The sequence below is a fragment of the Hirundo rustica genome, chromosome 6, assembly GCF_015227805.2.
Source record: "Hirundo rustica isolate bHirRus1 chromosome 6, bHirRus1.pri.v3, whole genome shotgun sequence".
Taxonomy (NCBI): Eukaryota; Metazoa; Chordata; class Aves; order Passeriformes; family Hirundinidae; genus Hirundo; species Hirundo rustica.
In genome coordinates, this window is record NC_053455.1 from 26,043,582 (window position 1) to 26,071,302 (window position 27,721).

The 27,721-nt window shown below is 43.7% G+C and overlaps 1 protein-coding gene across 1 annotated transcript; it reads left to right on the top strand.

Annotated features, from left to right (window-relative positions):
* The first annotated feature begins 232 nt into the window (after positions 1-232).
* EGLN3 (egl-9 family hypoxia inducible factor 3) lies at positions 233-27,497 on the top strand. Its single transcript, XM_040068054.1, has 5 exons — positions 233-614; positions 21,056-21,175; positions 23,046-23,182; positions 23,866-23,939; positions 25,002-27,497. The coding sequence occupies exons 1-5, from the start codon at positions 258-260 to the stop codon at positions 25,037-25,039; spliced, it is 726 nt and encodes a 241-aa protein (XP_039923988.1). The 5' UTR covers positions 233-257; the 3' UTR covers positions 25,040-27,497.
* Positions 27,498-27,721: the final 224 nt, after the last annotated feature.

Sequence of the window (27,721 nt, forward strand, 5' to 3'; positions counted from 1 at the left end):
GGCGCTCCCGCACACTGCTGCGCCGCCAGCGGCAGCAGCGGCGGCTCAGGGCTTCGGCAGCACCGCCGCTCCCGCAGCGCCGGGCCGCGGTGCGTAGCCGAGCCCGCGGCGGCGAAAGTTTTCCCTCGCCTCGCCTGGTCCCGCGCCGCGGCGGAGCCCCCTGCCCGGCTCGGCCTGGAGCGCACGGCGGCCCGACGGGGCATCGCCTCCCAGCGCGGGCGCCGGCGGAGCGGCGGCGCGCCCGTCCCCGCCGCGCCATGCCGCTGGGGCACATCATGAGGCTGGACCTGGAGAGAATCGCCCTGGAGTACGTCGTGCCCTGCTTGCACGACATCGGCTTCTGCTACCTGGACAACTTCTTGGGGGAGGTGGTGGGGGACTGCGTGCTGGAGAGGGTGAAGCGGATGCACCGCGACGGCGAGCTGGCCGACGGGCAGCTGGCCGGCCCCAGCCGCGGTGTCGCCAAGAGACACCTGCGCGGCGACCAGATCAAGTGGATCGGAGGCACGGAGGAGGGCTGCGAGGCCATCAACTTTCTCCTCACGCTGATAGACCGGCTGGTGATGTACTGCGGGAGCCGGCTCGGCAAGTACTACGTGAAAGAGCGATCCAAGGTAAGGGTCCGCGGGGCCCCGACCCCGCCGGCACCGGCTGCCAGCCGGTCCGACCCGCCTCGCTGTTGCCGGTGGGACCTGCCGGAAACTTTCCTCGGGCGCTCGCCCGTGGCGCGTCCGCGCTGTCGGCGGGTGCCCGTGGCTCGGGCAGCCCCGCGGGGTTGTCCCTCGGCACCGCCCGGGTGGCGGAGGCGCCGTGCGCTGCCTGAGGGGCTCCCGTCACGGCGGCCGCTCTCCAGCCCCTGCCGCCCGCTGCGGGTCCCTCGCCCTGCCGGTGCCCGCAGCGCTCCGGGGCGGGTCCTTCGCGGCTCCCCTCGCTGGGTTTTCGCCGGGCCCTTCGGCTGCCGGAGCCCGGCCAGTCCCTTGCCTTTTCCCTGTGTGACAGCCGCCATCACCTCGCAGCCGCCCCGGGGGCTGCAGGCGGCTCCTCCCGTCTCGCGGTGGGGCTGGAGCCGGATGGACCCCGCGTCTGCTTGTGCTCAGCCCAGCTGCGGACGGGCTGGACTAGTGCGGGCGTACTCCACCGAAAACGTCTAAGCTTGACTGCGTTTCGGGGGGGAGCAAGCTCTCCACCCCCTCCCTGCGAACGTACCCGGCTCTGATCCGATTGTTTGGACGTTGTCGCCCATGTAGTAGTATTATGCTAAATAGTTTCGAGGTTCCAACTCTTGTCGCCGTTCTATAGCTGAAGAGGTTATCGTTACTGCATTGAATACTCACAGAATGCGGGATGTTTAGTTTGAGCACAGCAAACTTTTGTTTTAAAGAGAAAAGTTTTTTTGTCTGCTTTCTCAGAAATGCAGAGGAGACGTGTATTATTAGTTTTCCCGATGAAATTTATTTGCACTTGTAATGTCATTAGTTTGGGGATAACTTGTCTTTTCTTTCCTTGTTTGTTTTGCTATGGCAAAGCAAACTAGCTTGGAACTAAGTTTACTTTGTTGTCCTGAATGCTGAAAACATCCTTATTTCTTTATTTCTGACTTGACATAGTACATTTCAAAAGGTCCACAGCTTTTAGAGATATGGCAGAAATGAAAACAATGAAACTTGTAAAAAATGACAACTGGGAGAAGTTAGGCATTTCTCTTGATCGCGACTTGCACTGGACTAAGGGCGTATGTGGGTGGTACTGAGATTCCCCCCTGAAAAATGAAGAAAAAAGTACAGTGATGTTTACCAGTTGCTTGGGAGCCTGTGCATGCACCCCCACACGTTTACACACAGTAATGGGAATAATAAAAGGTTGAAGCATTGTTCCTTATGATTAGCTCCACTGAATTGTTGATCATCAATTCAAGCTAAAGCTTGGGTAGATATGTTTTAAAATGTGGGTAGACTGGATTTCACTTATTCCTGTTGAGAGCCTGGTATGAGGAGGTATAAATAACCATCCTGCCTTGGCACACCTTTAAGGTCATCCTCATCTTTCCTCTGAGTGACTTCTGTTTACTACTGGAAGCGCATTTCTGGCTAAGAGGGTGTGTGGGGAGTGAGGGGGTGTGTGTAGGGTTGGATGTTGCTTAAAAGTTGGAGTGAAAGGAGGCTGTCCAGCCTTTTTACAAGGTATTTGGAAAACAAATCAGCTGGATGAATAAAGGCTGTTGGTGCTGGCTGGGAAGAAGGGTCTTTTGGGTAGTGACTGGGTTGTAGAGATTATTTTAAAATAGAGTTTTAGTGTTTTTGAAGGCATTTTTGTACAAAAAGTAATAACAGAACTTGTTTTATAAATAGGCAGCAAGCTATTTGATATAAAGAAAGACTTCTGACTCTTGTGCTTTAATGTGAAAGTTGTCAGACTCTAAACCGCGTATGGAAGTCTTGCCTAACAGCCCAGGACTGAAAGGGATTTGGTATCTCGATTTTGTTTGTAAAACCAAATGCAGAGAAATTTTCATCAGACATTAATAGTAACCAATCCCCTTGTTATAATAATACGTACCATGGGTATGTGAGGCCCTGGAATAGCAGCTGCTGTGTGTAACTGAGATGTGGGATGCCTTCAGCAGGAAGACTGTGACTAACAACTGACTACTACACTACATGCAGGTTCCCACGTCAGTTTAAGACATTTCTCATTCACCATTAAACATTCCCATTCTCTTTACCATCTGAAGTCTTATGACTTCAAATCCTAAATTTAAATTCAGCATATTTTCATTTTATCTGACAGATTATTACATGTAAATGAATGCCCACAAAACTTTCACAGGTTAACATTTGTTAACAGGAATGTGAGGTGTTTACGGACAACTGGACCAGAGTACTCTGTGGGACATGTGCTGTTGTAATTTATTTTGTTTTGGGATATAGAGATTGTTCAGAACAATTTTTGTGAAACGTAAGCCTTTAGGTACATGGTAACTCAATTTGTCATGAAAATGTACTTATGTCATATCAGCCTATCATTATGTAAAGGTTTATACTTTTAAATAAGTAGTATGACTTTAGTCTTCAGCCTAAGTGTTGGAAGAAAGGGAGAGATTTGCCTAGTAAATGAACTTATGTCAGATTATGTCAGTTTAGCACAAAGTGCTTCATATTTTTGTAGCTACACAAACATAATAAGACCTGAACAACTTTTGTCCAATAAAGGAAGTTTTCCTTTCAGCTAAATCAGAGAAACAGGTCAGTTAGGATTGTGCTGTTTCCAAATTCATTCAAGAGCATTTCAAGAAATTTAATATTGCATCAAAGAGAATCGACAGAAGTTAAATTTTCAAGGGTGCTGGATATTGATAGGAGCTGCTGGTTGACATTTGAGGGCTGATCATGAAATGTAACCTTTCATCTTTACAGACCAGTGATACAAATCTATGTTTGGTGTAAGTCGTATTTTAAAATACTAGCCGGTTAAAGGTTGACAGACGTAATGCACTGCTTATTGGCTTTTGTATTCTCATCAACTAGTCTCTATTTTCTAGTAAGATAATACAGTGGTTCCCCTTTTCTAGTAGGTAAACAGCTAAGGGCATCACTGAGGCATAGTTGACCCAAGTTCAGTCTTCTCCTCAGAGTGAGAAGATTGATGTCCTTGTGCAGAGGGATGTTCTGGTCTGAGAACAGAAGTCACTCTGTTTTTGAGGACCTGTCACTACTCTGCTGGAGCTTTACTTGAAGGAAAAAAGCTGGTGGGTGTTTGGGGTCAGAAGCAAAGCTGCAGCTTGGTCTGTGAGGCCAGTCACTCAGAGTGCCCTCTGGATCAGGTGATGATCCAGGGACTGCAGGTGAAAGGGTGATGTGCTGCAGCTCCTGACTCCCCAGGTCCCAAAGTTCTTTCTTGGGAAGGCATTTGCAGGGGCTTGAGGGGGTGCTTTTTTTTTTTTTTTTTTTTTTTTTTTTTTTTTTTTTTTTTTAAATTCTGCAGAGCCTGGGAGATCTTGGAAGTCCCTGATATGAGGAGGCAGGGTACAGAGTATGGCAGGAACCAGGTTGGCGGGCAGGTGTGTGGAAATGTTGAAAGTCGTGTTTGCAGTGGGGTGTCTGGGTAACTCATCTGCTGCTAAGAGACTGTGGTATTCCCCTTTTCTCAGTTTGCTTCTGCTGGAGAAGGGCAGCTCTCCCTGTGACTGGACAGGGAGCAATCCCAGAGCAATGCCACCAGTGCCTGCTGCCCTGGGCTACCTCAGCTGAGTCAGCACTTGACGTGCTGCCAGCGGCTGCGTTGGTCCTCACAACTAGGGCTGGAAGGTACTTTGAACTGGTGTGGCTGCACTCTGAGTGGACTCTGCACCTCGTCGTGAGAGCAGCACGTCCTGCTCTGAGTCACAGATACCCTCTTGGGTACCACCAAGGGCTGAATCCATGTCAGGGCTGCCACTGGTGACCTTGAGCCCATCTTGCACCTGCTGGACACCAGTGAGTCCTGCTGCTTAGAAAATAAGCAAGAATTCCTACTCTTAAGAGCTGCTGTGTGTTTAAGGAAGCCTGTGACTGATGTTTTCAGCTCAGAACTGAACTACTCACATTCAGTTTCAAGTGTATGGCCTGAAGTTAAAAAAAAAGTGTTTTCAGTGTGAGATTAGTTAATTTACAAGTCCCTAGGAGATGTGAACCTTCTCAGAAACTTGCTTCCTCTGCTTATTGTCATAACCCCACCCTGGTGGACCCTCTCTAATGGTCACAGGAGAAGTAGATCTTACTTAGTAGGTAGTTCATAGCTAGTGAGTATTTGATGGAAACCAGAGCGGGTTCTTCTGCCTATCACATGATGGAGTGTTCCTAGGTAGGTTTTGAAATACGGTGTGCCTACCAGGTTGTTACCAAGATTTCTGTTCCTGAGGATTGAAGGAATGGATGACATGTCACAGGAGTATTACAAAGTTCCTCATAACTCAGGTAATGAGGTAAGATATTTTTGCATTTATATATGAAGAAAGAAAAGTGCTGTTCTATAACATTCAAATTCTATCCTTTGCAATTAAAACACAGTGAAATGCTGAATTTTCTGACTTGAGATACTGATTTGAAGAGTGGGATAAGAGAAAACTATAGCTATAGGAGGCTGAAGAGTGGTACTGCCCCTTGAGATGTACTGGTTCGTTATTTTATTTTTGATACTTGGGCAGCAACATGCCTTACAATTAGTTTACAGTGGGAGGTCTGATGAATACCACCATCCAGAAGAAATATGTATAATTTCTTTCTTCTAATCAAATGCACATGTTCTGGCATAACGTGTAAGTTCAAATCTGTTCTTCTGGCCAGCTGCCGGCAGAGTCCAGAGCCACTGGAACTGTAAATACAGCAGACAAGTCGTTTTATGATATGAGACTGAAGAATTCAGCATTGGCACAGATCCTAGTGTGGTTGCTTTGGCTGAGTGTCAAAGCTGATGTTTATATCTGTGTTTGTCAAGCAAGATTAGTTAGCCTGGTTAATTATACACAGGAATGTATAATTTTTACTTGACAATCAGATGAGTATAAACTTGGGCATATTAACACTTGTTTTTGTTCTTCATCAAATTATTCTCAATGACTTTTGAAACTTCCAAAAGAACTACTTCTCTGAAAGAGGCACCTGAAGAATCTTTCAGATAAATTCTTCTTTCATCAGGGAGAGGGTATTGGAAAAATGGATCAATATTTTACAGACAGTGATGCACATATCTCTAAGTGGGTTCAGAAGCACGGGAAGCCTCTAGGGAATGGTGTTTGAATTAATACTCAGTTGTTGAAGTTGCAAGCAGCTTAAATTCAGTAGTTGTTATGTATCATCACTCTTAAAAACCTGACTGTAGGGCACTGGCAAACTTATTTCATGGTAGGCAGTGGCAAAAACATGCTGCCTTCGATGTGTGTTACACCAGAGCCTTTGGCAGCCGGCTGGCTTCTCTTGGTCCTCCTTTCCTCCTCTCTCTGTATCCACCCAGTGACCTTTATCACACTGCACGAGGAGCCTGTCCATGTGCTTTACAGCCATAGTCCCAGAGAAAGGCAGAAGGTGGTTAATCCTAGAAGTAAAGGGAAATGTGTGCTCTTTTGCAATGTAAAGATATGAATGTTCTGTTTATCCTGAGTTTGTGCATGTGTTTGTGGTATCAGGGCAATCTTTTTTTTTTCTGTAGTTTTGCAGTCCAGCAGTTCTTCGTGAGTCTTGCTAGACTCTGGTGTTATACAATGGCAGCAAAGCAGTGAAGTTTTCCACAATCTCTCCTATATTGGTCATGCATTTTCTGCACTAACTTCTTAATTCGTTGCCGTGCCTGCTCTGGTAGCAGTTCTTGCTGCTACCATGTCAGCTCTTAATGCCAGGAACTTGGAGAGGTTGCCTTACTGGTGTGACAGCCAATAGCTTGATCACTTGCAAGCCCTAAATAAGTATGTGCCACTCAGTCTGCTTTTAGGTGAGGACTCATTGCTCACTGAATGCAGTGTGACTGTAATACAGGTGGCATTAAGGACTCTGTGTATGGGGAGTGTCTGTCCTTTGTACTCATGGGGGTGTGTGTGCAGCATCGCAAGGTGCAGTATCCTTGGGAAAGCCACTGGGGAAATCGCAAGATTCAGAGTTCAGTGCCCTGTCTCGCTGAGCTTGCATTTTGGGAGGGAGGAGAGCTGGCCATGGAACCACAGAATCAGTTAGTTTGGAAAAGACCTCTGAGATCATTGAGTCCACATTGTGACTTAACACCACCATGTCAGCTAGACCATGGCACTAAGTGCCACATCTGATCACCTCTAGGGACGGTAACTCCACCACCTCCCTGGGCAGCCCATTCCAGTATCTAATCACCCTTTCTGCGAAGAATTTCTTCCTAATGATCCTTGCTATTAATATTTGTATGCCTATTCCCAAGGTAATTGTTAATGAATAATTCAGTCCATTACATCCAGTTCATTGCTTATAGCAGTATGTGTTAAAATGAACATTGATTCTCATAGCACTGATGAAGTACAAGAAGTACACAGTAAAAGTGGCCTGTTATTTTGCATTAAGGATTCCAGCTGTGTTAATCCCAATGTCTTTATTTGATTTCACTGTAAACTCTCCTTTCTTTGACTTCCAAATTTAACTGGATGGTGGCTCAATGTAACGCAGACTTATCCTACATGTTGCTTCCTGAGAAATTTGCTTGATTTATACCATGAAAGTATCTCCTCCATCCTCTTCCATATTGCACAGATTTTTTTTGTTGTTTTTTTTTTTCCTGAGGTGGTAGTGTTCAACAGTACTGCAAGGCCCTCCCATATGTGTGTGGGAAGGATGAGAGAGGCAGGAGATAAAACTACAATGCTCCAAGCATGAATGCGTTTTAAATTAGATGAATTTTTGGTGTTTCCTGAATAAACTCGATACACTTGGAAGCTATCCATACTTTAATCAAATAATTCAAGATGACTTACCTAAGATAAGGTACTTTCTTCTTTTTCATTTCTTTGAGGTATTCACTTTTTTCTACTCCTCTTGCAATTGGATTGACTCTTCCATTGTGTAACAGGCCAGGGGCAAGTGGTCTCTTGGCACCAGCAGGCTCCATAGCACTCACCCATCTTGCAGTAGATGCCTTAGGAGAATGATGAGTTAGGAGGGAAAGCCTAGGAGTAAGTGTTACTGGTTTTACATCTATGGAGAAGGAAGATGTGTGCATACCAGCTTGAGGGAATTTAAAGCCCTGGGTTAGATTTGTCACGACTGTAATCCTTCTGTCACAAAGCTGAAGACTGAAACAACATTGTTAGAAAGATGTCAACAACACATCCCCCTAAGTTTCTGTGAAAAGGCCTTATTGGTAAGGTTTATTAGTAAAGGAGCTCTTCGGAAGAAGTGTTTTGGAAACTGCTTCTGATACTTGTGCCTGTGGCTGGTGACTGCTGTGGTGGGCTCCAGGGTAAATAATTGATGCAGTGGTACAGAGCTTGGTGAGTCTTGACAGAAGATCCTGACTGATGCGTAACACCACATACCAATTTGGTTTAGACTTTTATTACTCTAAAAAGAGATTACAGAGTTGGTCGGAAAAGCAAGAAGGTCTCTCTGTTCAGTCAGTGAGGTGAAGTAAGATCATGAAGGAGGCTCATGCCAAGTAAATCATCTATCTCCTACCGTTTAAACTGTTCACAGGCACGTCATCCCATCAGCACACCACTCGTGATCATTTCTGTGAATGATTTGGAGAGAGCTGTAAGCTCTGTTTCCCCTCCATCACTCATGCATATGCATCTACTATCTCTCAGTGACAGAAAGGAGCATTTTCCCCTACAGTCATTTTTCTCTTGACATTGTGCTTTGATAAGATTAGTAGGTGAATAAACTTACTGCCAACATGCAAAGCACTTAATAGAAAGCAGTCGATTAAACAGCCTACTTGTTGCTCTGATTTTTCACAAATAAAGTAATGCAAGAGATTTTTGCTGACCCTAGTGGTTCCATGGAGGCTTACTAAATGTTCGTGTTTAGCCACCCAGATAAAAATGAGTAGTGTAAATTATAGGAGTACAGCATAGCACTCTATCTGCATTGACTGGAAACAGGACAGTGTGTCCAAAGCTTTGCAGTTGGAAATGGCAGAGTAGCCATGTCTTTTGCCAGACATCAGGGAACTGCATCCTGCTTTGTAGCAAAAAAAGATAACCATTTTGAGTCTTCAATCTATCTAGTTCATCTGAATCCTTTGGTCAAAATAAATAGTCTGTTTTTGGTGCTTTCTTTCTGGACCTGAAAATCCAAACAAGATATATGTCTGCATTTTTCTTGTCTGTAAGTCATAATATAATTAATCATTGCTTATGTGTTCTTGCACTGTAATTTTTTATACAAAGTGATAAGACAAATGTTTTTAAAATTTTGGCTCCAGTTCAGCAATTCACTTAACTGCTTTTCCTTAAAGGCTCTTTCAGATCAATGGGACCTGAAACACATCTTCTGGTGCTTGGCTTAGACATGTGTTTTCTAAATGTGTTTTCTAAACACAGGAAAAGTTGCATTTCTTGTGCCATCCCTGGTCTTTGTATAATTTTTTTGCTTACGTTTGAAATGCAGGTCATCCTTTATGGGTCTCTTGGGAGGCAGCAAGGAGCCTTACTTGATGAAATAGATAGTAGTTATGATTTTTATCTGACCTTTGCAACTGACTGTCTTATGGCAAACTTGTCTTAATACCATTAACAGTAGCACATACTCCAGTAAGGCATGCAGAGGGATAGGCAGTGCATGGTGGGCATGCCATATGGAATGGGAAGAGCCTGGGGTGTGAGGACAGTGGGCTTTGTGGTGGTGGTGGTCAGCTTGGAGCTTCCTGCCTGCCTTGGGCCTCCAGGGAGTTGAAGAAAGCATCTTGCACAGCCCCCAACAGACCATGTGGGTAGAAAAAGTAGAGCAGAACCAGGAAAATTTGAGAGAGAAAATATTAAAGAAGTGGTGGGAGGGGGACAATGTCAATCCTCAACTTGCCTGTTCCTGGGTTGTTAACAGTCCTAGGGTGTTGTGCTTGTTGCTGAAGACTGTATGTGTTAACTGCACCTTCCCCTTCTGATTTCCCACAGGAAATCTGGCAGAAATGGTTTGAAAAATGGAAAAAGGAGAAGCTTCACCATAAATGCTATAACATGTCCTGCTAAGACATAAAAGCCATGTCATATATGTGCACAAACAGGACAGAGTCCCCCAGAATGCACTGACAACTCTGTTCTTGACAATATTCACCAATGTTTCCACCTAAGTAAATTAACTTGCCCTCTGTCATCTGCGGTATGGAACATGTGCATGGTGTCTGTGAAGCAGGCCAACAGGAGGGGTCACTGTCAGGTTAACTGTTTTACAGACTTCCTCTTCATGAAGAAGTGTTGAGAAGATTTGTGAATGCTGGTCCTCATTGCCAAATTTGGTGTAATTCAACATTTCATGGTGGTCAGACACTGAAGTATCAAATGTTGTTGTGCATTTTTACCAAGATATTTGAGTGCATAACTTGATGTTTAACTGGTGACTTAAAGGCTCAATGCAGTCTCACATTTGCACTGATAATTTCTTGGCAAGAGTAAAACTGTAGTTATGTGGGTTTTTTGTTTGTTTCTTTACACTTGGATGTCTGCAACTGAAACAAATACTTTTTTTTCCTTTGCTGGCACTTGGTTAAAAGCATGTTTCACTACTAACCATCTGTGGAAGCTACTGCTGCTCATTACAAGCTGTATTAGTACAGTGTTTTGGCTGCAGTTAGAAAAGGCACTAGCTGTGCCAATGGTTGAACATAGGATGGGCAGACATAGTACATACTTGACCCCCACACTGAAATGGGCCTGTGTAACCCTATAGCTCTGCCTCCCCCTTGAGTATCTGTCCTGCCTTCACCCTCTGTGCTTCCCACCACAGAGATGCAGTTGTACCCATATCTCTAGCAAAGCCAGCTGCAGGACCCCCAGCAGGTGATTTCTTATCCCTGCTCTTACCACAGCCTGTCATGCCTATGCAGTCACTATCCCTGATCTCCATCCCAGGGAAGAGACAGGGATGAAGGCTGCTTCCTCTGGCTGCCCAACCAGCTGGCATCCTGGGAGAGCAGCCTCTGTCCCACCTCCAGCTTGGCTCAGCCTTGGCTTCCCCTGTGGTGGCTCTGAGAACATACTGCTCTTGTCACATCGGCTGCCAGAAGAAAGATTATGGAGGGGAAGAGGAAAAAGGAGGGAAGTGAGCCAGAAAGAACACTCCAGGCTTTCTGCATCCTCAGGAAACATCCTGAACTCACACCAGAGGGACTGCCTCACTTGCTCAACAGTTTCAGTGCTTCCTGCAAAAACTACCTTAGATGCCATAGAACATTTTTGCTGTAAGACTCAGTCCTGAAGTGGGCCTTGAGAAATCTCCTAAGGGCTGCTGCTTCAGTGAGTTGTGGTGGGGATGACTGGGTAAAGCTCCAGAGGGGACTGCAGCAAAGCAGAGCAGCGGGTGTGAGCAGGCTGAAACCTGTCAGGCATGGCTGTGTCCCTCTGCAGGGCCACTGCCCCAGCGGGAGTGTCAAAGCCTGTGTCAGTGGCCACAACACAGCTGGCCTTTAGGTTGATCTCTTCTGTCAGGTGGTGGCAGCATAAGTCCATGGGAGACACTTGACCAGTGGAAAAAGGGAAGTGGGAATTCAGGAGCCCAGGTTAAAATCCATACTGTAATGTTGTCCATGGCTGGGTTGAGGAGCAGACTTCCATGTTCAGGAGCTGAGAGCTTTTGTGAATATCTTTAAGACATGCAGGTGTAAGGCTGGCTGTCAGTTTGTGGTGTGTGCACGTCTGTCTGTGCGTGCTTGCTTTGCTCAGAGTTGCTGAGTGTCTGTCTACACAAACCTCAGTGGTGCAAGTACCAGCTCTGTACAGGTGGAGAGGGAAGGCACTAAAACACTTAGGAAGATTTTTTTATTTTCTCCAATACATTTTATTGCCTAGCTTTAGAACAGGTGTACAGTTTCATTATTACGAATTTCCCTTGAATCTGAATATCTTGTTTCCCTTCCTGCACAGAACGATGGTGTGTCACTGAATACACATCTGTCTGCTTTAACTGAGAGATTGTGCTGTTGTAAAGTGCACGTGCAGACAGAGCAGTACAACTCTATGTGCAGGCAAAGCCTTAGGGGTAAACACTACGTGTTACTGAACCATAGTAGAAATTATTTCAGATGGTAATTCTCTATAGATAATTTTAATGGGTTTTACCCTTAAATATTCATTCAAAATCTTATGCAGGTTACTGTCATCTAGGCAAGGTCGTCTGTAAAGGTGTGGGTGAGCAAAAGATGTGTGGATAGTGAGACGGCTTTCTTCCGAAATAAACAGAGGAGATAACTGGTCTCATCAGTTAACGTTAATTTGGTGTTACTGCTGTGATAACAAGCACTTAAGAACGTTGATCTCTCTGTTTATGTAGCGTGGTGATGTCTTAGCAGCCTCAGAAGCTCCAAGGGCTCTGGGAGTGAGGACCATTGAGGCATATTTGGGGTATCTGCTAAGTGTGTTGGAGCTTCTCTGAACCCTGCATTCCTCTCTGGCAGTGAAGGGTGTTTTTCACTGAGCCAAAGAAGGCAAAGGAAAACATATCCCCCAGATGTGGTGCTGCCTCCGGTATGGTGGGATCATGTGGGGTCACAAGAGGCACCCTGGGTGGTGGCCTGGAGGAAGGAGTGTTCTTGGCGGCTGGGGCCTCCTGTACCCTTGGCACACCTGCTTCAAGGTGGTGGCTCATCACCTCTGCCTGCCAGGACGGACAGGCCTGCCCCCGCTGTTCGAGGCGCTACATACCGAACGTGAGCTGATAAAAGCCTTGTGGGCGCTGTTGCTCACTTTCCCTGGGCCCACAGGCTAAAAATAAATGGGTAATAATAAGAAAAAGATGTTGGCAGCTCAGGCAGCTCCAGCAGCAGCAAAAGTTTGCCTACGTTGTGCCTGTCTTTCCTGACCTTTATGGCAACCACAAGAGCGTCAAAATACGCAGTTCTTTAAATGTTGAAAACAAAAAGAAGTGGTGTAATTCTCTGGGTGACTAGTAGCAGAACTGAAAAGGTCTGATGTGCTGATGAAGAACGAAAGGCTGGAATATTTCAGGAACCGTGAGATTATCTTTCTACCTCACAGACAGGAAATGTTCCTCAGAGGATGTCTGTGCTGGTTACCACGCTTTTATTCCCTGCTGAGAAACTGAACATACAGGGACGGTCCTTACAGATTTCCTTAATGAGCTTGCACTTATTTATGAATTTGCCTTTCTGAGGGGTTGGAGCTTGTCACGATGTCCCCCAGGGCTTTTTACAGGGGATGCTTTCTCCATCTGCATCAATTGCTTGGGATGCTGTCTCGTTAGTGCAGCTTGGCCAGGTTTGGTTCTTTGGGGAGAGGAGGGAACTGAAAGAGTTTTCTGGGTGATAAAAGAAGGCTTCAGCAAAAGGCAAAAATAGTCCTCAATGTAATTAGACAGTATTTATTTGTTTGTTTGTTTGTCTCTTAAGTGTGGGAGATAAACCTCTTCGCGTGTGTTTGCAGCACAGCAGGGAGGGACAGCCCAGTTAAGAAAGCGAGCCAAGAAGTGCCTGGAGCGCCTGTGTGCTCGCTGCCTGTGTGGGTTTCCCCTCTTCCCTCCGCAGGCTCTCTGAAGTGCACTCTGGAGTAAAGTTTGCATTTGATCGCCGATGGCCTCACGCTCCGCACGTAGCACTGTCGTTAAGCCATCATCTCGCTGGCCCCGAGCCAGGGCTCCGAGGCGCAGGGGCGGGCTCTCTCTCTAAACTGAGCAGCCTTTATTGATACGTCGATGCACTGCGCATGTTTACAGCTGCTAATTGGAGACTTAATCTGAATATCCTTGACTGAACTAATTCACTGGCAATAGCCTTTTAAATTTCAGGTCCCGCCGTGCTGGTATGCCCGCTCTTCACGGCGCGCTAATCGCGTCTGGAGCGGTGTTGCCGCTGTGTGCGTGCAGGGCGCAACGACCCAGTAACAGCGCAGACCAAAGCGTAGTTTTAGGTCGGAGGAGGATGTGAAATAAAAATCTTGTGTGATTCTGCATTTGCAGAAGATGAGAGAAGCGCTTGAAGTGCTGGAGAAAAATGTTAATTGACGTGCGCACAGGCATATGTAGATTAATTAAACATACAAGAATGGAGGTTAATTCTTTTAATTATTACAACGGGCAGAGATGCTCTCTGCAAGGACAGTTGTGATCCTATGGCCGTTTCATATTTGTTTCCTTAACTTTCAGTGTTCTTTTTTCTCCTTGCTGTGGCCAGAGGCTGGATACAGACAATTTGGGTGGTGGTCTGAAAGCAGTGTTAGTTTACTTGGCTTTTTAAAAAATGTGAGCAATGTAGACAGTATACAGCGGTAGATGAATGCCTGGGACTCTTTTGCCCTTGGAAACCTGGAGAACTTCTTCCATGGTCAGACCCTTTCAGAGTTTCTGAGTTGTCCCTTGACTTTAGGATCCTGCAGGATCCCAGGAAGTATCCAGCAATAGGAGCAGCTCAGCAGAGCTCACTGCTGTCTCCAAAGGCTGGTCTGCAAATGTTCTCTGTTCTCTTGACACTTGCAGATGGCTGCTGCCTACACGAGGCACGGCTGTTTCCTGCCTTCCCATTTCACAGTGGCACTTCTCTGGCAGCCAGCTTGAACTTGAAAGGCATCCAGATTTATTTCTAAGTGTGAGTTCTGTTAAGAAAAAAAAATAATAATAGAAAAAGTAGTCACGGGCCGAAAGAGTCCTTCGTATTAATAGGCTGTGAAAAACTTAATTTCGTTGCCAATCATTAGGAAAGCTTCCTAAACTCAATCACAGATTCATTTAACAGGGAGTTAATTTTTAAAGCAGCATCAGTCTGTGATCTGGCTTCCTTACACCTTCCATAGGATCTGAAAACTTCTTAGCAGCTGCTTGAGCTACAACTAGATAACATGCCAATCATCAGCAGCTGTGTGGCGTGAAGGTAATGCATGAGTAGAGCTTTCATGGGTAGCTCTTTGTTTCTAAGCTTAGTTCTTAGAAGAAATTTAATAAGCGGGAACAGTTTTCCATCTTGGAGTAATCAGAATATTATCAGGTAATAATAGACTTTTGTTTGGTAAGAAAAATAAACCAGTGTCTTAGCATCTTTTTCCTGCAGACGAGAGAATAGTCTTTCCCCCAGTTCCCACCCTCTGGCTGTTTCTCAGAAAATTCTTTAAAAAGTGCTTTTATGTACCTGCAAACATCAAGCAAGCTATGGTGCATGCAAAAGACTAAATAAAATAAAAAAGGAGAGATGAAGTTTCAGCTCCTGAAGATCTGAATCTGATGATCAAGCTTGCATGTAGGCAAGGAGAAGCAAGTACCAAAATGCTATCCATGGAAAGGGGATTTTTTTTTTTTTTTTAATGCAGTCACAAGTAATAGTTTGATTGAAGACTGATAACCAAGTTACAGGGAGGAAATGAGGGACCAGTTTCTCATGCAATACTGCCACTGAAGCCCCTTTCATGTGTTGCTTGACTGAAGTGGGCAGAATTTTACTCCCTTTTGCAACTGGTGATTCCCTTTCCAACAGACACTAAGCTAATGTCTCTGATTTGTTGGTTTTTCAACATATTTTTTTTCCCTCTGTTCCTTCCTGTCTCAATAGAGTACTAAGTTAGACCAATGTTCCCAGTTCATGCTTCAGTATAGCAGTTGAATATTTTAACTTCCATAAATTCAAGCAAGCTAATATTTAATAACATTCATGAATTTTTTGTACTTAACTATTACAAGCTACGTGGCAGAAAGCACTTGGGTGCAATAAGAGATTACTTAAGAAACATCCCATGGTGTTTGTGTGTCAGTCAAGCTTCAGCTGCGAATCTCTTGCCTTTGATCACGAAATGTCAGACTACTCATGTTCTTTTAATGTAGAGCATGCTGGGTGCCTTTCCCTTTCTGGATGTAAAGACTGTGCGCATTTATGAACTAGAATCAGGTTGAGCACAATATACACTCAAAACTAAGACAATCAAGTGCATCGTGGTAGTCCTCATTTCTTAGAGAACTGGTCAAAAGTGATTTTGGTTTACCCTCAAGTTCAGAACTGAGAACCACGTATTGGGCTGAAATTTGGGAAGTGTGCCACCAAATAAAAATGCATGTGAAAGCTGCAGCGGCTTACAGCACTGTTAGTTCTTATTAATACCTTGGTTTTCTAGACAACCATCATAGTGATATTGTAGATTAGCATTGCTTTGTGCTTGTATAGAACCTTTCAACTAACTTTACAAGTAACTTCTGAATTTACCTGTTGGGTGTCCAAGCTATACACACAGATGATCTACAAAAGGGATCAAAAGTAGCTGCTGTTCAGCGATATACTGTAAAAATCTGATACAGAAAATGGAAAAGTGTATTGTGGAGACTTCAGCTTAATCTGCAAGGGTGGCTGGTATTGGCAGGATTGAGTTGCACAGGTCAGGATTTTCTCTGCTGGTTGCAAAGATCATACTAATTCTGAGAGAAAAATACAGGATTAGTGAGGGGTTACAGTACCATCTATACAGTCTGCACTGAGAGTGCACTGGGGCCTTGGCTTAGTGCTAGTGGGCATAGAGAGCTGTGTGGTGTCTCCTCTGCTTCATACTAAGCACTGTTCATTTCCACTTACAAACATCTTCTACCTGAGATATTTTCTGAAATGTTCTGTTCCAAGTGTCGGGCTGCTCTAGCATTGCTTATTTTGTAAATCATGTCTCACAGCATGATCCTGGCCATCAGCTAAGAGAATTTGTTTTTCTCTTGCTAGAAGCACTGGGAGGCAGGGAAAAATCCTCCCAATGGACAGTTGTTTTTTATCTGCCTTCAAACTTTACTAGTATCTTGCAGTTTGACTTGCACATTTCTCTGGCTGACTTGAGTGTAATACTGAATGATTGATAACTTACTTTTGAAAGCTTCTGTGCAATGTGGAATTTACTGGTGATTCCTGGGTCCTTTCTAAAGCTGGTAATTGCTGCTTCTTTAACTTGTGGTTGATTTGCACCCTCTTGGGAAAGCTAACATCCTTGAAAATAACAGGGTAGAAGCTTTAGTCTTGATAATTTGCCTTTCATTTTCCAAGTTTTGTAGGGTTTAATTTATGGCTGTTGACTAGACTACCAGAGCATTGGTGTTCAGATGGTGGTGTGTATGTGTGACTCCAAAGGCATGCATCTGGATATCAGTTTTTGACAATTCAGCTGTTGTCTAAGACAAACCTCTTCTTTTTTAACTTAGAAAAGGGGAGTTGTGTAGTATTTCTGAGCGCTTAGACTGGGAGGTTAAGCCAACCAACAACCATTGTAATAGATTGTATTGAAAAAGAAAGGTTAGGTACATTCCTGCTCATTACTGCCTGCTATAGTTTGTTTGATTAGTTCAGTTTTGGAGTTGGTTAATTAAGAGTTGCTTCCAAAAATGGAGCGTGCTCCTCTGGATACAATAGCCAAAAGTGTAGGAAACATTTTTTACTAACACTCCGCGTGTGCACCTGGTAAATGGTTTGATTATTGTTGTCGGGCCTCTGGCTTTTGTAGCCAGACCGTGCACTAAACTGGCAAATACCAGTGTTCACAAATTACCTAAATTAGGTCTGGGTCACGCATCTCATCTCCTGTTTCTTGTTTGCTTTAAATGAATCCAAAAGTACTGCTAACAGCTGGAATCCCTACTGAGGCCAGCTTGATCTGCTCTGGAGTTGCTCCAGCCATTCCTCTGATAAAGCTTGGTATCATTTCAACAGTCTATAGGAGGACCAGAATGATTTCCCTTCATTGTTTCAGGTTTCATTCAAATATTCGCTGTGCCAGGAAAAAGAGTATTTCACTTCTGCTTTTCTTCTTTTGCTGCTGCTACTAGAAAACTTTTTTCTCTTTGCTTTCCTGAAAGTTAATATAGTGTGACTTAGTGTTAAGTGGAAGTGTGGCCCATGCTTTAGGATTATGTGGGAATTGTTCCACTTAATCTCCAAGGATGGAGTGTTGCAGCTGCAAAGGGTGCACACTATAAATAAATAAATAAATTACACATCAATGTTGGAGACAAAGCACACGTTCTGCTAAGGGAACATATTATGTGGGGGGCGGGGCGGGGAAAACACTGGCCTTTTGCCTAGATTTCCGTAGTAAATAAAGCACCTAAATCCTTTTTAGGATCTGACCTTCAGTCTGCTGTTCAGTAGCTTTTTGTTTGTGGCATTAAAAATAGTAGTAATATTGGATCGATTTTTAAGCAGTTCAGTAATCTTGGAGTAATGTCTACCTTCTAAAGGGAGACTTAAGGCCACCATAATTTTGATGTTGTACATAGACTTAAAAATGAGGTATTATCGGTCAACAAAGTTGTATTCTCATCATGCATCATCCCTTTGGCATGATGGGCAGGTGGTGTAGGTGTCCATGCCCTTGGCAGCAGCTGTGCCGCACCCGGCTCTCCAGCACAGCCCTCCTCCCTGCCCGACTGCCAGAACTGCTGCCCCTTCTCCTTTGTACTCTTAGCTCCCAGGATGTGAGAGCCCTTGCAAACCTTGCAGGGCAAGGTTTTGGTAGGTGAGAGGCTACCGGGGTTGTTTTTGTGAGAAGCTGCCAGAAGCTTCCCCCATGTCCGACAGAGCTGATGCCAGCGGGATGCAAGATGGACCCACTGCTGGCCAAGTAGAGAACTTGGGAGTGAAGTTGAGCCTAGGAAGAAGGGAGGGGTTAGGGGGAAGGTGTCTTAAGGTTTGGTTTCATTTCTCACTATCCTACTCTGACTTGATTTGCAATAAATTAAATTAGTTTCCCCAGGTCTAGTTCGTTCTCCTGTGACAGCAACCTGGTGAGTGATCTCTCCCTATCCTTATCAATGAGCCTTTTGTTACATTTTCTTTCCCTGCTCAGTTGAGGAGGGGTGTGATGCAGCGGCTTCAGGGGCACCAGGGTCACGTTTCCCAGTGTAGGAAGATCCCGTTTTGCAAACGGGTACTGTTTTAATTGTTAGACCTAATGAGGCGCAGTGCGTGTGGGATGGGTGAAGGTGCGCCTGTGTGAGGTGCTGTGCTAGTAACTGGGATGGGAGAATGCACAGGGTGGGTTGTCATCACCAGTGAGGGCACAGCTCCCTCAGATCATTTTTACATTGCAGTTACTGCTGATTTGTGGTCTCCATCAGACTTAAGCCCTTAACAAACTTGTTTCAAGTACTGCGTTGTAGACTGGTCCTTACTGCTATTATCAGGCTGATAGTGAAATGTAGTGCAGCTCTGAAACCATTTGTACCAGTGGAATGACAACAGAGCAGACAGGATCTCCAGCAAGGCATCTATCTAACTGCCAGGTGTGATGGCAGAGGGCTTATTACTTGGAATTAAAAGTACTTGGTCCTGACCCTGCAGGCCACTAGTCTCCAGGCATTTGTGGCCAGAGGTGTGGAGAGCGGGCCTTGGTGACTTACTGCTGCCTGCAGGTACTGTTCAGGTGCTTGTTGAGGGGAGGAAAGTTAATTCATACATGGCTGACTCCTGTGGATAGATTTTGGTTTTGGTAGCAGAGGGTCCAAGTGATCCACTGTGCTGGCTGGCTGCAGCTTCTGGGCTGGTGTTTGTTGGGACAGTAAGATTTCCTTTAAAGCAGCATGTGCTGGTCATGTCCCATGTGAACAGCATGCCTTTTGCATGTGCTTGGAAGAGGAAAACAAGAGTTCTTGGGTTCCTAGGTAAAAATTTCAATTGCTCTTAGTAAAGCTTATACTGTCAATCTCCAGCTATCAATTACATTATCAACTGTGCATGTCATGTCGTTGGAGCAGGTCATGCAAATGGTGCACAGTCATATCCTCATTCTGTGGGACAGGCATGCAAAATACTGTTATATCTGAAGTTAGGGCTTTATGGTCTGAATGGATAGAAAAGTAGATGGGTAAAAAGCTGGTTGAATGGTTGGACTTGGAGGGTCACGGTCAATCAGGCATATTATACCTGGGGGCTGTTACCTAGTGGGGCACCACAGGGATCTGTCATGGGATCTGTTATGTTTAATGCCTTTATTAGTAACCTGAAGCAGATGGCAGAGTGCACTCTTCAACAAGACACCAAACTGAGGGGGACCAGTTGAGGCCCTTGAGGGCAAGGCTGCCACTAGAAGGAAACCAGATAGACTGGGGAAAGAGGCCAACAGGAACCTTATGAAATTAAACATGGACAAGCCTGACTCCTGCCCCTGGGAAGGAAGAGCCCCTTGCAGAAGTAAAGGCTGGGGGCTGCCAGCAGCTCTGCTCCCCAGGGGGACCCGGGAACCCTCAGGTCATCCTGGTGGATAGTGAGCTGAACTTGACCCTGCAGTGTGCTTCCTGCACAACTTACTTATGGGAGCACAGCACATGGATTGAGGAGTGATAATTGCTCTCTCCTCATCTCTGCAGAAACCACATCTGAGCACTATCTGCAGTTTTCCAAATGAATTTAGTCCATCATTTCCCGTTGCTCTTGCTGCTAATACTGGCAAGTAATCTGGAGATGTCAGGGGAGTGGGAACAAGAACTACTACTGCAACAGCTTTAGGGGTGATTGATATTACTGCCAAGTAGCCCCAGGAGTGAAGAGTGACTGAGACAAAGATCTAGTACCCTACCAGCAGTCTCACCTGCTCTTCCCTGCATTCTCCTTAGGCTGCTAATCAAGTCAACTAAGTTTAATATGTTTTTGCTGTAAAAAACCTTTTAAAACCTGTTGATTGTCATGTGGTTTGGAGTAATTCATGTTAGGCTTATCTCATCAGTCAAGGTGAAATTTAAACCATGAATTAAGCGATTGTATCTGCAAGTCTGAAGATGATCAAAGAGAGAAGTATGCTCTAAAAGCTGTTTGTTTAGTTCTGTGGCTCAGTCCATGAAAGCAAACATGCACTGCCCTGTGCAAACGCAGCACGAAGGAGTTGCAGCTTTTTGTAGACTTTGCTCAGTGGACTTTTACCAACACCTCCTGGGGACCCTCACTTTGAGTTGGACATAGAAGTGTATATGACAATGACTAGAAGATATGAATAGAGGAGGATGGTGGCAGTAAAGCACGACATCCTGGAATTGCTTTCTACTTTCATTATGACTGGAAAATCAGTTTTGCAATGACTGCTTATCTGTAGAAACCCAAGCAAATTTCAGCTGAAACTGCCTCAAAGTCACGTAGCTTGTAACAAGCTTGTACATGCATACTAGTGCTCTAGTTTCTTTTTTTTTGTGTGTGTATATATTGTGAATTATGAAGGGCTTTTTCTGTGGAATTATTATTGTTATTATTGTTATTATTATTTTATTTTTGTGAATTTCACACTGGCTGGGCTGTCCTGTGAAAGATGTTTGTACAAAGATAGCTTCATGTGGTGTCTGCTCTCGGTTTTGGGTTGATCATTGATCACAAAAATATTGAGCCAAACTGGTGGTGGGAGGATGCTTAGCAAATTAAAACTGTAGGTGGGCATCTTGTATAATTAATTTTACAATCTATCTTTCAGGCTATGGTTGCTTGCTATCCTGGAAATGGAACTGGGTATGTTCGTCATGTGGACAATCCAAATGGTGACGGGCGCTGCATCACCTGTATTTATTACCTGAATAAGAACTGGGACTCAAAGGTGAGTAAGCCATTGGGTTGAGGCAGAACAGGAAGGAAAAGCTACTTCAGAAACAGAGCTTCAGAGCTGTCCACTGTTTCTGTGAACTCTGAACTTCTGAAGTGCTGGTCCGTTCTTCATATCTTCTTTTTTTTTTTTTTTTTTTTTTTAATGGGTGTTTTTGGCAATGCTTTGGGAGTAGGAACCTCAACTGTTTCCTTATCTTCCTCTCTCCCATTCTACACACATACTGTTGTATTGCTACAGAATAAAGCTATAAGTACTGGGCTGTACACTCTTAACATTTTGTTTAAAAGGAAACAGCAGAAAAAGAAAATTAATTCACTACAGAATAAGTGGATTCTGGGAGCAGAGTAAAATGACTGCCCAAATTGGTGACTTTATCATTTTTGATACTTCAGGCTAACCTGCAGAAGATATTCAGGCAGTTTCCTTTTCTTATGTGTGAAGCCCTGGGGCTTAGGAAGAGGAACAAATGCATGGTTTGATTCCACCAGTGGATCTCTTGACAGGATGGAACTCTTGTTTCTGCCTATATTACTATAAGACAGTTAAGTCAGCCTTGAATGTGCCATACCTTTGAAATAGAAACAAAAGAAGGGCATGTAAAATTGCAGGATGTCTCTTTGTAAGTCTGTTGTCGTAATGCAGCACAAACCTTCAGGTGGGTTATCAGCTGAAAATTGTCCAATGTTTTTTGCTTCTCTAACATCTTTTTAGGCCAGTATGCTCTTTAAGCACATGTAAATGCTATGACCCCCATAAGTGAGTTCAGATACAGTGGCAATGCCATTGAAAAGTGCAGTGTTGCAGAAAAGCACATCCCATTACAGAGAGTGTGACAGTGAAACATCTCAATGTAATAAAATGAAAGAGGAGAGGTGGGAGGAAATGCAAATATCCAGTTTGCTTTGTGCGTTGCACCCTTATCCAAATAGTGAGGCGGCGCCCAAGTGTGCACGAAGAAAAGCTAACTTTTGCATTAAGAAATGCAGGTCACTGATGGAGTTTATTTTGTAGATGTGACAGTGATTTTATATAAGTGTGTGCTGGAAGACATGCAATATAAGAGTATAATCGTGCTGGGCTTTGAAAGCAACTTTGAAAGTGGCTTTAAACCTGACCATAATTTCTCACTGAGGTCTGCATGTAGTATAGAGGTACCAGATCAGGTCAGTGCTGCACTGACAGCATCTTCCCTGGACCCTGTGATGCAGCATTAAAGTCTTCAAGGAGCCCTCTAACAGCAGCAGGAGGCAGGGTTCATCTTCATCTTCTGAAGTTTCTAGAGTGTGTGCAGATCACCAGATCTCTTTCCTCAAAACTGTGGCACATGGAAAGACAGAAATTATATGGTAGAGAAACCAGGCTATGTTGTAAGTAGGGAAATGGTGGCTGGGATCTATAATCCATTTGAGAAGTTTTACAAATCTAACAATAAAACAGACTTCACTCTTCCCAAGGTGTAAAAGTTAATTCCTAAATGATCAGGCACAGGTTCTGAAATACCGTAAGCAGTATCTAATGATTGTTGGGGAGAGAGCCTGATCTCTGAATGGTCACATAGAGCAGCTCTGTGGTATTCACTGGCTCTAGAAATGTGACTGGAAGCTCAGACATTTACCAGTGTTTACTGCATCCCAGTTCATTTGCTTTAGACAGAAGCTTATGCTGAAACATTACAAACTGGTAAAATCAAAGTGGCCAAGCGACACAGTAAGGTTTTCCAGTGTTGTCACATAGCTGTCATGTTTAACATTAGAGGTTTATTCTCCATTTGTTAGATGTGGAGAAGGGAGAAATAAGTAATTTTTCATGTGGATGTGTGGCTGTTTATATGTGCAAAACCCAATCTTTCCTATTCTTTCAGCTGCATGGTGGAATTCTTCGAATATTCCCAGAAGGAAAGTCCTATGTAGCAGATGTTGAGCCGATTTTTGACCGATTACTTTTTTTTTGGTCAGATCGAAGGAACCCACATGAAGTCCAGCCTTCTTATGCAACCAGGTAAGCAGCATATTTAATATTGGCTTTTGCCTAGGAAAAAACACAAAGTATTTCTTCTACCAATAATTTTATCCAAAATTATGGCCATCATATTTTAATACATGTCCATAAAAAATAGATGTTGAGTGGATTTCCTGATTTTGAGTTGTTGGGAATTCTCTCATTAAGTAAGGAGGAGCAAGCTTGAATGATACATTTCCTCGTGTGTGGGGAAAAAAGGCCCTTAACCATTGACAGGAGAAATCTTCCTAGCCAGACATAGCTATTTAAGTGGGAGGTGCTGGGTTATTCTTTTGCCCTTGTAACACTGTAGGGATTGTTGGGGCTACCATCTGTCAGCAGGCTGTGAAAAGCTGATATGATGCAGGGCAGCCCCCAAGCTGCCTACAGGCATCCCAGAACAGAAAAATGTGCAAAGGTCTGGAAGCTACTTTTGCCCTCTGTTACCAGGGGCTGTGCCCTTTTATGCCTCCAGCAGAAATTCTCACCTATATTTCTATCTGACTTGTTAAAATACACACTAAAATGCTGTCTGTGTTTGCCCATAAAGATGAGTCATTTTCATTCTGCTTTTTTAGTCTACTAATCCAATTTTGTTTTTGCTTTCTCCATGAGCATAAAGCTCCAGTGCTCTATTTTAATATCAAAAGTGGAAAGAAATGCAAGGTTTCTTTCTTTTATAGGTATGCCATGACTGTTTGGTATTTTGACGCAGAAGAAAGAGCAGAAGCCAAAAAGAAGTTCAGGAACTTAACCGGTATGATTTTTTTATAAATGTTCCCCAGAAAGAATTTAATGCATTCTGATATTTCCAAAGTCAGAGACAGACCAGGAGTGGTTCTGTAGCTACAAGCATATGTAATGCATTTTTGGAAAGCTTTTTCATCTCTAATTTCTAGTTATTTTATGCAGAGTGGAGAAGTTGTGGCAGGAAATTCAGGCCTGGCCCAAGAATCCCTGATGAGCAAAATGGGGAGAATGGGAGAGACAGCTTCTGATTGGAGTCCCAAATGACTGAGATTTTTTTCCTGCCGTGGGTGGCTACTTCAGTTACAAGGAGTATATTTTGCCTTCTCCAAACCCTGTTTAGCACCCTGTTTAGACTTTCACAGACAGTTTAATAATTGTGTTCTCTAAATGTTCTGAACAAATAGGGTCTATCTTCTGTATTAGTAAAGGGCAGAAGCCCACAAAGAGGTGACCCAGCTTTCTAATGGCAGCCACACTGCCTGCTGCTGTAGTAATGGCATATGAGTCACAGACTGAGCTATCTAGATCTGTTCCATGATCTAACGTTTGCTGTTCAGAGCAGTTTAAGATCTGGTCTTCAGGGGCTGCCTCCTCAAAATACAGTGTGGAGAGCCCTTGTCTTTTTAAAGATGTGTGCATCTAGGCAAAGTTGTAATTAGTAAAATGATTTTCAGAACAGACTGTTGTCATCTCTGTAGCTTGTATGCAAAGCAAATCCTGGTTTCACCCTGAAAGAGGATCATGAAAAAGGGGCCAAGAGGCAGTGGGGGAAAGTATCACTGATCTGTATTGGGTTTATTGGGCTACGTAAGTATTGCATGAGTCATCTTCCACCTGAACATGGCAATCGTACAAGATCTTTGTGTGACTGTCCTTGTTAACATGCTGTGGTATCATATAGCAGTTCAGTCCACATAGTGGATTCATGCTATGGTTCTGAAATGGAAAGTGGTGTCTGTTGAAAGCAAACAAACTTTTTTCTGAGTTTTCAGATAAATACAGTCAGAACCCCCTGGTTTAACCACTTCTTGCCTTTTTTTTTTTTTTTTTTTTTTTCTTTTTGATGTAGATGCAAGGAAGAGAGAAGCACCTCTTGATGAAGACTAATCAACTGTTCACAAACTCTTTGTGAGGAAATAAGATCCCAAAGATGACTTCCATTTCCAGCAAATAAGGGCAGAACATTCTATGCACAAGATTGCACCAGTTGTATCTAGAATGTGCGTCTTACGCTGATGGTACTTAAGACAGCCGTCTGTCGTGCTGCTTCTGGCAGAAGAAAGACTTGTTTGCTCCTTGCCTTTTGCTGGAAAAAATAACCAGGGTTTAAAAAAAAATAAGTGTGTGATACTCAAGCCTAGTGGTAGTGGCTCAGCCAATTGGCTTTTGATCACTCTTGTAACTAAGATAATGGTCATTGGAACTAGTGGTAAAAAAACGGAGTCTTACTTGCACTTTACGGGGAAAAAAATTTCTAGTTTAATGAGAAGAAGCCTTGCAAGTTTAAAATCAGTTGGCGGACTGCTGACAGGCACAGAGAGAGATACTGGACATGGGAAATATTAAATTGGATATTTGTAGAGTGTCATTTTATATTCTGTCCCAAACGGACCTGTTGATGTATTGTTCATCATTTTGCTGCGCAGAACATTGGTTCAACTCTTCAGTAACATGACTTCCCAGATGTTTGTTTACACAATCATCACGTTTTCTGGATTTTGTTTGCTCTTCAAGAGGCACGTTCTAGCTGTGCAGCTGTACTGCCCTTTGTGTCCCAGGACTGAGGGGAAAGTAGTTATGTATCTGTTCACAACTTCATAAAACCATTTTTTTTCTGTTTGGAGCAGGATGGGTTGTATGTTTTCCATTTTCACAGTTTGGTAAAGCAGCTGTTTTCTCCCAAAAGTCTGGTAAACTTGGAATGCTTATGGCACACAATGCATTGTTCCCAATGCCAGTGATGTGTAGAGAGGTGTTTGCTTTGCAACTTCTCCATCTGCTGTGTTCTGTGTGACATGGGTAGGAATCTGAAAGGAAAAGATATGTCTGGCAGTCTGACAAATATATGATAAAAAATGAGTAACTTAGACTTGATTTTTATGCTGCATATTCTTAGTGAACACAGGTGTTTAATTTTGCATGCATACGTAGTTTGAATGGAACTGCAATTCCGTTTCAATTGATCTGTGACGCCAGGTTACTACTACTGCTGTGCCTAAGCTATAAGATCAGTTATTCAATGGCAGAGCACACTTTTTTTTCCTCCATTATTTTTTTTAAAGTTATTAGACTCGGTGAGTAACTGGTGACCTAAACTGGTGTCTAAACTTCTACAACCAGCACTTACTATGCAGTTCAGAATAGCTCTTAATGAGGCTGGGAGCTGGCAGTGAATGTATTTATCACTCACACTAATTGTTCTCAACCTACACTTACTTGCATTCATTTTTCTCATGCTGTCAGTGTGTATGTCAGGCCCTATTAAATGTTCCAAATAGGTGCCCCCTTCAGTGTCCCATATTTTCCTATGCCACCTGCCCATGGTGGTGAAAGTGGTCTGTCTGAACCACTGGCCCCTGCTTCCCCGCGCTCTGCTGATCTCTCATGCTGTGATGGGGCTGCACTTGAGCTAGGGAATGGAAAGGTGGTGTGCAATGGCAGCTGTTAAACGCTAGTGACAGGAAGGTAACAGCTGCATAGGACAGAAAAGAAATAACTTTTCATGGCATACAAAAAATGATAATAGAAAATGGAGTATTTTTAAAACATTTTTTTATCTAAAAGAAAAGCTGAGCATCCTTCAGCCTGCCCATGAATGCTGAATGTAAATACAGCAGTGCTAAGAAACCCCTTATTCTCTCTGGCTTCTCGCAGAGCTCCAGCTGCGGTCCTATAGGCCTGACCACTGTGCACCTTAAGAGAGGAATATGAGGGAACATGTGTGACTAATATTCTTACAATTCAAGACTAGAAAAAGACAAAGGACATGATAAATGTCCTTTACTGTTAGGAGAAACATTATTCTACTACAGTTGCTTCTAAGTAACACACCAGAGACTTGAAGAAAACTTACTGATAACTTGAAATTCTCATTCTGAAATGTTCATGTGGGAGATGAAAGAGTTTGGGCTCTTCCTTGAGAGTGAGGTAACCCTTTGAAATGTGAGAGGTGTTGGAAAAGATAGGATTACCATTTAGAGAAGGTGATGGAATACAACCTGTTGTCTTACTATGCAAAGTTGATAATGGCACATAAATTTGAAACTCCCACGTGATTTTAAAAGGTGGAAAACCAGATAAAACAGAGGAAATACTGTTTTGCCTCTAGAAGCTGTAACCTTAAAAATGAACTAGAAAGCATTGCTAGTACACATCTTAGTGGAGCCTGGAACAGTGGAAAAACAATGTGATGTAAGGGGAAAAGCTTTGTGTAAGGGCTGAAAAAGCAAGGTACTTCAGTTATCACTGTTGCTGCCACCAGGTTTTGCAGTGGTCAGCAACATGTGTGGTGAATGGAGCAGTATGGTTGCATTTATTGTAAATAAAGTACATATTTTCATTTTTAGCCAATATCTTCCTCATCTATATTACATATATATAAGACAGAGCAATTATTCTGTGGCAGAGAGTGTTGTCTTTATTAACACTCATAATCAAGTGCAAAAAAAGTGAGGGCTTGAGAGCTTGAAACCAATTCCTGAGTCCTCTGTTTCAGATCTCTACTCTGTTTCCAGTGAGACAATCTCCTTGAAGAAGCTGTAGTTTAGTTTGGGGTGGGGTCTAGGGGGT